Below are 15,055 nucleotides of genomic sequence, written 5' to 3' on the forward strand. Positions count from 1 at the left end.
GTTTTATTGTGGTCATCTGCACGTACCTTTAGTGAGACTGAAAGCACTGCTGCAACCTCAAAAAGGAAGTAGGTGAGGCCTATTATGAGAGTGCTGCAAAGCGTGTTCCAAGATATTTTGAACTTTTACTTTGTATGTAGAAAGGATGAAGCACTGGTGAACAGAACAGAACAGAAGGCATGCGATACCTCATTTGTTGGAGGCGACTGTTTCCATGAACTGTACTGGACTATAAACTGGACGGATATTTTGTGAATGGTATTATCAGCTTTTTTTTCAATCAATTTGGAGGAGCTGAGACTTATTGTTTGAGGTATATTTTGTCTCTTGGATACTGGATCACCCAGATTCAACATTGTGACAATGCCTGTGATCGTACTAGAGGCTAAAGACTTCACCAGTCCCCTTTTCTTGGTGCGGACCTGGGAAGTCTTATCCAGCTGTACCACCTTCAGCCTTGTGGCCTCGCTGGAACCCCCAGAGAATCCATCTTACCTCCAACACACATTCAGGATCTTCTGCATGTTCACATGGTGCTTCTTCTTCACCCTTACGCTACTCATCCACATTCTCAGCATCATCCAGTTTCACAGCCTTATCCCAATATCCTGGAAGAACTTGACTATGACGGCTGCAGTCTTAGGCGCACTCATGTGTCTCAGTGCGTCTGTGGTTTTCCCTTTGATGGTCATGGTTCCTCAAGGGGCTTCGCCGCGCTCTGTGACGGCTGCTGTGACCTCCTGCCTCACCTTCCTGGCCTACACCTCAGAGTCCTACGTTCTTCACACCCAAGCTCGTGAACAAAGAGGTTACATGAGCAGCAAGGCTGGTCTGCTCAAGATACTCCAACTCTGGGGAGGCTGTCATATGATCCCCGTGGTTGTGGAGGTGTTCCGCGGACCGCTTAGTGCAGTACAAAGTTGGCAGCTGTGGGTCTCCGCAGCGTCATACGGTGTCTGTGTTCTCATGTCTCTTGTCACACTTGTGGTAATATTAGGAGACTTTGCCGGGCGATGTTTTCTACCTTTTGACAGATTTTTGGCTGGCTTCAGTCTTATTGGGGTGTTGCTCTACATGGTGGCCACGGTGATTTGTTCTACCAAGATACTTCAACTGAGAGAACTCGAAGAAAAAATGCCCAACAAAATGACAGAGCTGGTTATCATGGAAACAGTGGTTGCCAGTATTACACTGTTGGCTTATACAGTGGACCTCGCCTTCTCCATTAAACTGTTGTGTGACAGGAGTCACGCATGAAATAACACATTCAATGCATTGTATGTCAATTTCATCATGTACAGTCCTGGAAGGTTTTGGAAATAATCATGTCTTTGGCAAGTGTGTAAAAGAGTGTATGCTTGTGCCGTTAATTATTGCTGTGTAATCAAATTATCTCTTTAGATATATGAATTGCTAACTTAGAAAACACGTATAAAACTTAAAGCTAAAAAAAGGTATAAAACTGATCACTTTACATCATTTCTACTGAAAGAGTCAGGGGTGGCAGAGTGGGGCGTCGACCAATCGAAGATGGCGGTACGATACCCGGCTCCTGCAGTCTGCTTGTTGATGTGTCTTTGGACAAGATACTGAAGCCCAAATTGCTCCTGAAGGCTGTGCCCCTCGGTGTGTGAGTGTGTGTGAATGAGCATTTTGATTAGACCCTGATTATTCCCTGCCATCGGTGGATAAATGTGTGTGTGATTGGATGGATGTTGACATGTAGTTTAAATGTGCTAGAAAGACGTTATATATACAGTATACAAGTCCATATATCATCCAATTACGTAACATTTATGGTGCAGTTCACTATGACAAACATACAGTTAAGTGACAGGTGCACCAACATCTTTATGGACATATTAACCTGGTGTATGTAGAGGCAGTTGAACAGCAGTCATCACTGATCAAGCTTAAGATATAAACAGTTGACTATGAACATTTAATTGAGAGTACATGGCATCAAAACTGAAAATTAAATCAGAGGACTGGACTTCAAGTGTAGAGTGTATTAATTATTTACCTACAGCATAAATACATTTGTTCCAACAATGTTTTTATTGTGAGGGTTTTTAATCAACATTACATTGATTTTCCTATTGACTATACACATAGCAAGAGAACTTGATAAAAACCTGGAAAAACCTCTGCTAGTTTCTGCTGGATGTTTTGTTACAGCAGGCTATTAATTTCAATTATTATTATTATTATTATTATTATTATTATTATTATTATTATTATTATTATTATTATTATTATTATTGTTATTGTTATTATTATTGTGGAATATAATATTATAGAATGACCATAAAAAATGGGGATGGAATGTCATAATTAATGGAAAATAAGATGGAAAATAAAACCCATTTGATAATAATAATAATAATAATAATAATAATAATAATAATAATAATAATAATAATAATAATAAATATATATAACATATAATATACATGCAAATATATATATAAATATATATATACAGTAGTGTGTCCAAACTTTTGACTGTTACAGTATATACAGTAAGTATATATATATATATATATATATATATATATATATATATATACTTACTGTATGTATATATGTATATATAAATAACTATTAACACATTAGATAGAAATATTAATATGATGAAAATAGAATACATAGAATACGTAACATAAGATCCCACTGAATAATGATACATTATACATAGAATTTATAAAATCAAGTACAATACAGCATTTTAAAAGAATAATTTCACTTCATTGAAACGTCCTGTAAAGATGGTAATATTAACTAACTGTTTTGCATTGCTCTTGTTTATTTGCATTGATAAGCCAAAGCACTGTGCAACATTGAAATAACTTATTTACATGTTACACTGTTTACATTCTCACATCTGCCTCATCTGCTCAAGGCCTTTAAAGAAGCTTAATCGAGAAATCAACTGTCAACCCCGAACGGCAAGCCACTGATGTCGTCCCGCTGCTCGCGCTCGATTACTCTGGCCTTGATAGACTGCTGCGTTTTTTCTTTAAGGAGCTGAGGGCAGTTAGTCAGTTGTCAACAGGCTGAGCGAGAAAACGAGCCGTTGATACTACTTCGTACGTGGAACTGATAACACAAACGTTACTGTACGTTAGTCTGTCGAGAAAAGCCTTACGACTAGTTACGGAAGTTACATTTTTAATCGGTGTATCCAGGCAAAAATGAAGTCCTCCGGACACAGTAAGCTATCTTTGACTTGTCTCTTGTAAAAACATTCTACGAGTTTGGTAAGATGACCGCGACCAGCAGGGACTGTGAAACTAATTCGTGATTTAATTTGTAGCCAGCTCGTTTTTCAGTTCGTCTTTATTGTTTAATATGCAGTCATATATACTCTAAAAACGGAAGAACATGTCGATCAGTTAACGTTGTTGTTGACTTGTTATCTTCACAGGCTACTTTCACTTGTCGTTGTTAGGTTTGCTAATCAAGTTTGTATTTAGAGCACGTTAGCATGCGTTTTAGCCGATATCACTCCTTCCAGCCACACTCGTATGTTAAATGCTACTGGGAAAGAGAATTATGCTTTGCCATATGGTTAGGTCCCAGTCTACAAACATTGTACATAAATGCTACAATGTAACGTACTTACTCACTAAGAACATCAAGAGGCCAAAACAGTCCCTTTTGTATTGTCAGTCTCTTTATGACTTTGATTTTGCATTTCTCTTTCTGATATGCGTTTTTCAGAAGCTCCTTAGCATCATGGACATGTGAAACTTGACTCTGCAGTAGGCAGATGCAAGTCCCAGGCTGGATTGGATGGCTCTGAGGATACAAGGTAAGCACTTTGCCAGTAAAATTGAACTCCTTATTGATCCGTTTCCCGAGATACAAATGACCTCAGTGAGGGCAAAGTCTACATAGACAAACAGAGAGAAGGGAAAGAAGGGAGAATGGAAGAACAAATGTAACTCAGGATAATGAAGAACAGAGTAGGAATTCACAAAAATCTGTCTACTTAAATACTTTCAGGGATTAAAATTATACTTTTGAAAGGAAATACCAAGTCCATATTGTGTGATATTCCTAACCTGAAGGAACACAGAGATGTGGGAGATTACACAATAGTGTGTTTGGCATGGGAATCATAATTGTTAAGAGCAGGTTTGACATATTTGGCAATCAGCTGTAGTGATGATGGTGTATAAAACATTTGAAGATGTATTAGGCTTCTCGGTGACTGACTTCAGAAATGCCAGAGACGTTCAGGACCTACATCTAAAAGCCCTGAAGTATGGATGGTTAGTCAATAGCAGCAAGGTGTTCTACAGGTTTCTTTGCACACATTGACCTCAAGGTATATTTGAAATGCTAAGTAACTTGATATGTGAGATTTCTATCCTCCTCCCATTTAAACCATTTTTTTCTACTAACAGTGGTCTTTCTAGTTTGTTCTCTGTTGTGCCATGTAGCTGTAGAAAAACATCAGCGCGCTGAGTGTCTGCTCAAGGGACTTTCAACATGTCACATTAGTGTTACAGGTGACAGCTGCTGTAGAAAGGAATGTAAATATTGGGCTGATTTGTTTTGGACCCATAAAAACAGGCTTTGATATCTTGTGGCCAAAGTCTTGTAATAATGATTCATTGATCACAAAATGTGCTGAAGGGGTCTGCACAAAGGCCCAGCCCATGGCACAGCGCTACACACCAGACAATGCTTTTTGGTGCTTTTTAAATTCTGAAATTCTTAGTGTCTCTCTGTATCCTTGTGACATGATAATTTTCACGTCTAGAGTATATTACTACACTATTATAGTCCTGACCCTTGCACCTTACAGTCTTCTCTTTAGTATCATGATGCCGTATTCCTGGATGTTTTTGCTAAGGCCTACGGTAGATATTAAAGTCTATATATTATTTCACAGTAAATGGTGATGTTGACTTTTAAATCAAGTGATTTTAGGGCCGAGATGATGCTGTGTATATCTGGGAGACAAGACTTGCGGTACTACAGCAATTGCTTTTTAGTTTGTTTTTGGGAGAGAGGCATTTAGGTCTGCAATGACTTGTAGATTTCAAGGCTGACATAAAAGTCCAACAACATAGTCTAAATTGTACCATGTATGCTGTAATGTAATGTATGGTGTTATGTTTCTGTCCAAACACCTGATTCAATGCAATATTGAATTAAACACTAACATATTAGTAAGTTTAATAATACATTTTTGTTTGCATATATCAACAGTTTGGTCTTATGTAATCCATAAAAGTGGAAATCTTCATTGCATTGATCTCCAGTTTGATTATTGTATGTGATTTAAAAAAGAAACGGTAACTTCTCAGATCAGGAGTGGTATGTTTGAATGATCCTGCATGTGCCACAGGAAGGAGGGGATGATTGAGTGCATAGGGTCACATATCCTGGTTAAAGATAAGACTGGACTTTATAATCTTTTCACTGTCAACAAATCCCATCAACAGACAAAAGCCAAAAACCTCTAGCCTATAAATAATACTTTGCTGTGTACCCTGATGGAGCATAAGCCTACAAAGACGTATAAAAAGCTGCATCATTTCATTGGGCTTCATATTCTTTACAATAACACCAAATGCCAGCGTGAGTTTATTTTTGATCCCTGGATAGTACAGTAGCTCCAAGTTGGGCTGACATCATTGAGACATGCTTCCACGTCTACTCTGGTTTGCTAGTTGTTGTTTTTTTACCATTAGCTACTTTGGACTTACATTTGTTTGATGAAGAGCGGTCGTGCATACTTTAATCAGTGCCGCAAAATAAGTGTTGAATGGAATTGGGGGCGTCACGATATCTATTGTAAATGGGAAAGTGCAGTTTCTATTATGTGCAGCACAATATAGATTGCTATGGCAGGGAAACGTGCACTGCATCTGGCTTCAGCTTCACGCATCACTTGTTTCTGTTGATAACAAAAAGAAAAGATATTGCCGGGGTTATCCTTTACCTGACATATGTCACAGATAAGACACCAGTACACTGTGTGTACTCAGCTGTCATGTTGGAGAGGGTGAGAGAGGAAGGGAACACTAGAGCAGGATTCTAACACCTGTGAGAGACAGATGGAGGTTTTTGGGTTTGAGCAGCAGGTGCAGTGACCTTTCACCATTGTTGTTTTCTTTTAAAAGGAGTGTGTCATTCATCTTTCACGCCGAGACAAGGAACATGCGCTGCTTATCATACTGCGTAGGAACTGGCCTACACCCCTGTTGACTGTACACCTGCTGGTAGCTTTGACTCACATTGTGGACTTCCAAGTTCTCACCAGGTCTGACCTATTTTTGTAAAACTGAAATGTTCTTGTTTTGGTCTAAGCGATGACCAGCTGAGATGTAGACATGTTATATATTTTATTAAGTAAAAGCTTAAAGGAATAAATGACAGTTCTGCCACCTGTGTAGCCTCATAAGGCCAGCTGAGGTGGAGTGAGCTTGACGATTGGACGACCTTGTACTTACTGTATGTTCACACCTTCGCTGAAGTTGATCTCTTCCTTCACAATGGTCCATCGCAATACAATTTAATGGCACCTAACAATAGAGTATGATTTCAGTTTACCACAATTGTCTACTTGATAGAATAAGAAGGCTTTTAGATATTGTTCAAGACTTTTGTAGAATATACTGTCATCAGTTTTTTTTTTTTTGCCCTAGACCTCCAAGATAAGAAACTTTAAGGCAAAAGCAGCTCAGTTTGACTTCTTTTACCTTATTTGTTTATTGGCTCTGAAACATGTCCGTTTTCAGGCTCCTGACTCGAGACTTATTTGGATTAAGATGAATGCAAACAAAGCCTCCTCTTCTAAGAATTCCTCCTTCCCATTTAATTAATGAGGGTTGTTTAGTGCCTTGCTTCAGGGTTACTCGCTCTCTGCTTAGTCAAACATCTCGTCACGCTTCCTTAGGCCCGACAGAGACAGAGAGCGCTTTGCAGGTTGAATAGCGAGGCGCACCGCACAGTCTTTGTTTGAAGACGTCCCAATCAGACAGCGTTTTTTGCAGTTTCTTGTGTCTTTTAAACATTTTCTTTTAGAAATATTGTTGCTAGGCAACCACCAAATAGTTAATTGTACAGTTTAAATGAATAAAAAACGTACCTGAAATCTCAAGTAGTGAACTAATTGACCTCCAAGCCTGCTGTCTTCCGTTCAGATCGCAGAAACTACGCTTGGTATTAAAGTGGTATAGCTCTGGGTATCCAGCGGCAGCCACTACAGAAGCCTCGCAAGTCATCCGATTGTACAATGTGAAGAAACGGCGCGAGTTAAAAAATGTTTTTAACTCCAGACTTTCAGGGCGCTGCTACAAAAATACATAAATGTGCTCGATATCTATCTATCTATCTATCTATCTATCTCTATCTCTATCTCTCTCTGGGTACTTAGACACGTCTCCTAGTCTACACGTATAGACTAGAGTAGTGTGATCAAGATAATTCATCCTTAATTCTTTTTATTGAAGTGATGGAAGTTGGAGTGACCGCAGTTTTTATCTGAGCAATCTCCACATTAAGGTGCGTCTTTGTTGACTTTTGAAGGACCTTTCATAGACCTCTATAGACAATTGTGATGCCTATTAGTAAGATACTGGTCGTGCATAGGACAGTGCAACATGTACAAAGCCAAGCTGTGTATGTCTTTACTCCTAAACGACTCTTGCTCCGAATCTGTCTTGACATTATCAGGTTACCTTGTCTGTGGTTAAGGGAAAAATAAGATCTGCCATTGAAAGTTGAAGATACTTGAAATCCTTTGGTTGTTTAGCTAAGCGTTGCCTCGTTCATGTAGGTGGCAGCTGTTACAGACGGATGCTTCTCCCTCACCAACCACTGAAATAATGACCATTACTAAGACATCAGGAGAATGTCAGCCTGCCTGCTAGCAACGTTTCCAGATGCTGTCTCCATTGTGAGCTGACTGTACCGTTCATCCTACTATCGTCATAATAATCACTTGTTACCAGAGGAAAGAGACAGAGGTGAGGTGGGAGGTGGGAAGATGTATAAATATAGCCTGTCTATAAATACTTCCTCAGTTTCTCACTTGAAGCTGAGACATTATTCCCAAAGCTACAGTACGTTCACAGGCAGGGTGTTGTGTGAGAGCAAGACTGCAGAAAAAAATGGAGATGTCTGAGCATCAGTGATTTAAATTGCTCTTTTACTTTGAGCCCTGAGGAATAGTGCAGCTGTCTTTTTTATCAGATTAAAGCCACTCCTTTTAGAATTTAAAGCAGCCATTCACCATGATCTACAGATTGGTGTGGAATACAATGACAGACCATATTCTGGCTCCCATTAGCTGCTCTCACACTCCATAACAATGTCATCTTTTGTCTTTACAGTTTGGCTGACTGCCTTCCCCAGTTCCTTTCACTTTATCCAACACTGATGACAATACATATGTATTTAGTGCATTCAACACACACAGTTAAGTTTCTCTTTGATTTATTGTTGGCTAGGAGGGCACAATTCTAATTAAAGATATTTTGAGATATTCTGATGGTTAAAGGACCTAAAAATGTTATTGGAATTAAATCCTCTAGTAATTAAAAATCATTAGTTTCACACAAGAACTAAAGGATAAATGTGCAGCGCTGTTGTTCTCATCAGTGTTAGATGTCTTACGCATGCCTCAAAGCCTGCTATAGTGAAACTGTGATGCAGGAAAATGTAATTACAGATGCAGCCAGTTACTGGTGTGGTGGATGGCATCAAAAACAGGAAAGATCCACAGCCCAAACTCTACGGAGAAAATGTTCATTCTGCTTCGAGACGATCACATGTGGTGGTTTATGTGATCGTCTGTTTCTCATTTTGTATTTGAGGAAATAAATGACTGTAGCATGTTGGCGGTACTGGGAACTGTGTGGGGAAACAGACTGATCTTTGTGGAGACATAGCAGGAAGTTGGTCCAGTCCTCTCCTGGGTTGGGCCAGATGTGGCCAGCTGGGCAGATGTTTGCCCCAGAGGCCTGGCTGTGGCTCAGCTTACTGCACCATTCCCATGTCGTTGTGTTGGCGAGAAGTCTCAGTTTCACTGTGACTTGTTTTTGGATGAATCTTCCAATAAGCCTGTTAGTCTCACAGCCAGTTTCTCAGTTTTTGTTTTTTTAATGCTTCAAACTTGTTCCGACGAGACATAGTGCAGCGGACTGTTTCACCCCATCAGTTCTCCGTCAGTTTGTCAAAAATAGATTCCATAACTAAATCCATTCAGTAGACCAAGGCCTTATGAAAAGAGCCCCGGTTTGTCTTGGTAGCCTGTGTGCTAAACAAGATTACATGGTCGACCTCTTGCACACAATTAAAACAGGCGATCTTCACTCTTCCTCCTTCCTATCACCAGTGGCTTGTTTTTAAGAGCTGTTCATGTGACTAGCTTATTGAATAGTAACTGCAGTGAGGGTTAGTGCTGGTAGTTAAAATAGCAAGGGAAGAACTTTCACATTAAAATCATTCTGAACAAAACCACAAAAGCTAAAATGTCTGCGTTGAAAACTAGTTAAATTGCTGATATAATTATTTAGTTAACAATAAAAACAGAAGTGTCTCTTGTGGGAGCTAATGTTACACATCTTGATCCATGTCACAGTTTTGTCACCGCTGCAGCCAAGGAGTTCATTTAAAAATGATGAGGGCTTGTTGTCGAGGTTAAGCAGTTAAGTGAGGAGTGCATTATTTAACAGGAACAACACACGGGTCAGTGAACCGACATGGTTTGAAAAAGGCTGAATGTCACAGAATATTAACTGTATTTAGAAACGCATGGCTTCCTCATGTTCTGTGACGGCAGGTGTATGGTCCGTGTGGTTCTGGGTGTAAAGCCAGGGTCCCTGTGCTATGAAAGATTACCGTTACAGTCTCTTTCTCCAACTCTGTTCCTTAACGCAGGATTATTTTTTACTTCCTTGACTCGGTAGACTCTGTCACATGCTCACCTCGAGCCAGTGTCTTCTCCAATATTGAGCAATCCATATATCCTGACGGCCATCATTAACAAATGTTAAACGCTCCCTAACCCTGTCTTAACGGCTTCGTCATCAGAATGTTCGGAAATAGGAAAACTCTTGAAATCAATAAGTAACTTATTTGTTTGACGAACTGATTTTTACAACAATTATTATTATAATATATTATTATGGACAAATGACACACTTAACACTTGTGTCCAAATTCAGTGACATTAAATGCTGAGATAGTGGAACATTAATATCTAGGACACGCATTATATCCACAGGTAGGTTAAAGTTCAGTAGGTTTCATGCTGCTATATCTGAAAGCATGCGTTTCTAAAAACGTCTTCTTTTTTTTGAGGGGGGGGATTCAGGAAAGGCTGGTTATTTTTTATGGATGTGAAACCTTTGAGATTATACTTCTGTTTATTTAGTTTTACAGTGTCATGAGACTACTTCACAAATTTGCAACTGTGAAATTTAAAATGAGTGAAGCCTGACTCTCGTTGGTGTTTTAACGGTGTCTGCACTGGATACCAGAGGTACATGGACTTTCCAAAAGCAATAACTTGATCATATTTTGTCAATACTCTGTTTATCTTGTTTCGATGGCAAAGTATGCCTTAGCTGGCAGAGCAATGCTGAGAGTTGTTATGTTCTCATCGCCTAACATTTCAATCCCCGCCTGTCTCACCAGTTTGTCAGCATTCCTGAGAACAGTTTCGGTTCTGTTGGGCATCTATTGTTTATGTCTCCAGAACATGGAATCTGAAATGACTCTGAGATTCAGTCACCAGTTTACATTAGTCACTCGACACTGTCATGTCATGTTTGTTTTCTCCCAACTCAAAGAACCCCAAAAAATGTCTTCTAATCCTTGTTATTATACCTGTTATATCTGTTAACTGTCAATGCCTATGGGGCAGTTAACTGTCTAGCTGCAATGTTTGCAGTAGCATTAGCGGGAGCACTGGGCTGTGAGACACTTTGCAAGTCATTTGCTAAACTGACAGTGTACGCACAGGGGAAAGCATTACTACTGCAAATTAACAGCAGGATATGAAGTGGGACTTCTTCTAATCCCTTCCAAGGCAACCTGGATATGGGTTAGTGATCTGGGCTTTCATTAAGTCTTCGATGATGTGATGAGGATTGTGTGAGCATGTTTGCAAGCTTCTTTTTATCTTGTAGTTTAATCTCTGTCCCATCCTCTTAACGCTGATGTCATCTGAACCGGTGGTGTATGACATTTGAGATGCTCTGAGTGGGCTGACATGTGGTTTTGCATTGGCAGAAAGCAACAGGCAGGAAGGATGGCTTGCAAAAAAAACCCTGCAGTGTGGTAACGGAGCTGCAAACACCAGAAGCTCTTTCAGTTAAAGCCAGGTCCACTGATATTTTAGGCCCACATGCATTTAGGAGTTGTGGACATTAGTGTAGGATGGTTGTCCAGTCTCTAAGCAGACACACCATGTGTGATCTTAGTCTGTTGTTGTAGACTGTTCCCCAGGTGGCATGTCTTTTCCCACAGTACCATAGCAGTGGTTTCTGTTATTGTGATCCAGGTTCCCTGTAAAGAACTGTTGACTGCTTCCTTACTGGTCCAAGGCTCATGGGTAGTTCGTCAGAATGGATATAGTTAGGTGTGTGTGTGTGTGTGTGTGTGTGTGTGTGTGTGTGTGTGTGTGTGTGTGTGTGTGTGTGTGTGTGTGTGTGTGTGTGTGTGTGTGTGTGTGTGTGTGTGTGTGTGTGTGTGTGTGTGTGTGTGTGTGTGTGTGTGTGTGTGACCATTAAAGGAGGTGTGTGTTGAATGGCACACGGAATAGTATGAGGGAGGGGTTCTTTCCTTACTGACACTCACATCCTCAGTGTGATTTGGAGCTTCTGATGAGGTCATTGTGAGACACTGGGTCATACAAACCGTATAAATTGTAGTTATTTAAGGAAAAAGGTCATCTTGATAAGAAGAATTGACGGTTGCACTGCTCACTAATAAGGCAACATGTCTTGTGGCTACGTTAATCATTGTCTACTGTGTTGCTGACACAAGATGTCCACCACAAAGGAGTTCTCCCTTCATCGTTCTCACGTGAAGCCATGATACATTTACCTTCGATGATTGATCATCATTAAATCCCAAATAGCAGAATACTAATGTTTTCTTCAAACTACCCCTAAAATGAAAGCATGTTAGGTGTCTTATCCAGCCTCTCGGTTTTATTGAACTACACTACAATGAATGATGTATAACCCTTTTTGCAATGGAGACACATTATGAGACTAAGACTAAGTTCATCGTGATTATTAAGGATGTTCTTCTTGGTTGAAACTTTGGCCGTTTTTACATTTCTCTGTGCATTAAATATTTATTTGGGGCCAGATATTGGGAGGAATAGCAACAATCCACCTCTAAATCTTCCTAATACTGTGCTTCATTTTGGCAACTATGACAGTTGACACTGCAGTCGTAGACTAATAAGTAATAGGCCGTCTGCTCTCTAAGCAACTTATTAGCTGCAGCAGACCGTTGGGAAGACAGGTGTGACTATTGGTTCACATCCTGGCCTTTATTAAGAAGGTTCTAACCTACAGTCCGTACACTTTTAGATTTGTCATTTTCGTATTCACATTGTTGTATAAACACTTCTACTAATAAGGATGCAACATTTTTCTTTATAATTAAAGATTGCCCGCTTGCCCGGTGGGAGGAAAATGCCACGTTGGATGGAGTCACTCCCCTCTCAGCTCTGTTGAGAGTTGCACATGTAGACCGCACAGTAGCGGTCGGTAGAAAATGGCGGCAGGTAAAGATAAAGTTTATGAGCTGAAGCACAAGCGAGCATTTCAATTCTCCTTGAAACAAAGGTTTGGTGGCGTTGAAGAATGTCGAAACTCCAGATTTATTCACTTAAAGATTAAACATGACACTTAACTTTAGTCTTTGTTGTGATTTGATAACCGACAATAAATACGACTATTTGTATAGAGTAAAGTAAACAATTACTTCATGCAGGTGGATTTCTGACCCACTAGCTGGGTCCATCAATATGAACCCTGAAATGGTTTAAAAGTAGTTTCAAGGATACACGCAGTATATTTTGGTGAACACTGAAGGCTAACATAACTTTAGTTTGTTTTACAAGGAACCTTTTGAGAATTCATACCGGCTATGTTAAGTTGTGAAGATTTTAGACGCGTACATACAGAAATGATACTGGGAGGGACTTTTCATGCATATTTTACCTTTTCTTTCTTTTTTTATTGATCTTGTGGAAAATAGCACCTTGATTTACCTGCAGAGTCATTGCTTTACAATACCACACACTCGATTCAGAAATACATGAAAGATTAATTTAGGGATTTACTTATCCCTTCAGACATTGGATGAAGTTATTTTAGGCTACTCCACATTATAACACATTACTTTGTTAAAATAAATGGTACCAGTGTGTCCTTCTCTGGTTCATTTAAAGAACAGATTCAATAGCTAAACACACAAAGCCATCTATAGCTACTTACCTCATTTGCATGGATACATTCAGTATGTGTAATAGCTCTGTGAGTCACATCTCATTAGAAGAAGAAGTGAGCTGTGAACATGTCTCTAATGAGTGCAAGACACGAGGGTTAATGAGGCTGCTTCCTTCTGTAATTGGCTTCATCAGCATCAATAGCAATATTTTGTTCCTCACTGTCCTTTTAGGCTGTTCACAGGCTTAGGGAAAGGCACTGAGAGCACGAGATAAACGAGGACTTCATTGTCGGTGTGTACACACTCTAGGATGGACAGCCAAATGCATGCAGATGTACTGTACATGCCCAGTCTTTCGCTCTGTTTGGTTATGCCATTTCCATAGTGTTATATTGGGAGATGGAATCAGTTTACAGACCACACATGAACACGTACATGCATACTTCCCCACTTTATAACTAATCCTAATGTGCGGTTAGCAAATACTGCTTGGTCCTTTGAGTCCTTTATGTTACAATGAAATCCGTGTCCAACTGGCGGTCCATTAGAATGGCCTCATTGTGTTGCTGCTGACTGAAGGCAGACTAGCTAGGGACAGAGGTGGCTGGCAGACTGCCTGGCTGTGTAACAGGCTCACTCGTGACCAATGTGACAATGAGTGACAAAGTTGAGTCTGTATAAGAGTGAGCCAGCATGATCTCATGCAAACTCTGTTGTCCAGAGAAGGCACGAGAATGCTGTTGACATTTGGCAATACCATTACCATAATTCTATTTTCACTGTCAGAGGATGTCCTGGATGCAAATGGCAACAATTTGATCACGTTGTGTTGCCAGATATGTCCGGGCTAAATGTTCCGACAGTACAGAAAATGTAATTTGTATAGCTGCGATGTTCCAAAAATGAAATGCACCAAACATTAGTTGTGCATGTTGTTTTAAGTTTGGCTTTTGCAAAATGCCACATACTAAGTGTTAAATGGGGAACTATTTTAGCGAAGGAAAAGTACAGCTTAAGAATTAAGTCCTTTCCTGTGTGTCTTACAAATGGTGCACTTACTTCTTGTGTATTTAACCTAATAATTGTTCCTTTTAATTTACAATTTCTACTTTGGTAAAGTTTTCCGAACAACCCTTACAGTAGCTGTACCTTCCACTGAAATGTGTTCTGAAAGAGCATTATGGGAAGCCATGCTATGATGTTTCCACCAATTTAACATTGCACTCCTATAACATTTTTGGACTCACCATGAGCACTTAAAAAATATATATATATTCCACCCAGTCTTCTTTCTTGTTCTTTCTCTGCATCAGTTTGCCATGTTACAATTACCCAACCTCAATTTAGTATTTGGACTTTGGCTGATGTTGTCTCTTGACATGTGCCCTTGAAGGCTGTGTTTTAATACATGCCACATAGTATAACTACATTATAAACACCTGCCAAAACTGTGCAATCATTGTAGCAAGAGTTTATTGACAAAGGTTTAAAATGGGTTCAAGTTGCGAGACAAGTCTGATTTATGTGGTTTTTAATGTTCACAATGCAATATGCAGAAGCTAGAGCTCGCAACCACTTGCTGCACCGTTCATAGGCCTATTAAGTCTAAGTTTTGGTG

At 39.7% G+C, this 15,055-nt stretch overlaps 2 protein-coding genes across 6 annotated transcripts in view; both read left to right on the plus strand.

Annotated features, from left to right (window-relative positions):
* Positions 1-363: 363 nt before the first annotated feature.
* On the plus strand, positions 364-1,257 carry LOC115007904 (myeloid-associated differentiation marker homolog). Its single transcript, XM_029431028.1, has one exon. It carries the CDS (start codon positions 364-366, stop codon positions 1,255-1,257), a length of 894 nt encoding a protein of 297 aa, XP_029286888.1.
* Positions 1,258-2,996: 1,739 nt separating this feature from the next.
* The window catches only part of LOC115013362 (testis-expressed protein 2-like), a 30,534-nt gene continuing 18,475 nt past the window's right edge, over positions 2,997-15,055 (plus strand). For 2 of the 5 annotated variants that reach the window (XM_029439647.1, XM_029439601.1), the window contains exons 1-2: positions 2,999-3,213; positions 3,724-3,814. The gene's annotated coding sequence lies outside the window, so the exon portion shown is untranslated. Of the gene's footprint in view, positions 3,214-3,723; positions 3,815-7,798; positions 7,989-15,055 lie in introns of all 5 variants that reach the window. The other 3 variants (XM_029439609.1, XM_029439628.1, XM_029439638.1) reach the window with 3 other exon arrangements.

The sequence above is a fragment of the Cottoperca gobio genome, chromosome 1 (genome assembly GCF_900634415.1).
Source record: "Cottoperca gobio chromosome 1, fCotGob3.1, whole genome shotgun sequence".
Lineage (NCBI taxonomy): Eukaryota > Metazoa > Chordata > Actinopteri > Perciformes > Bovichtidae > Cottoperca > Cottoperca gobio.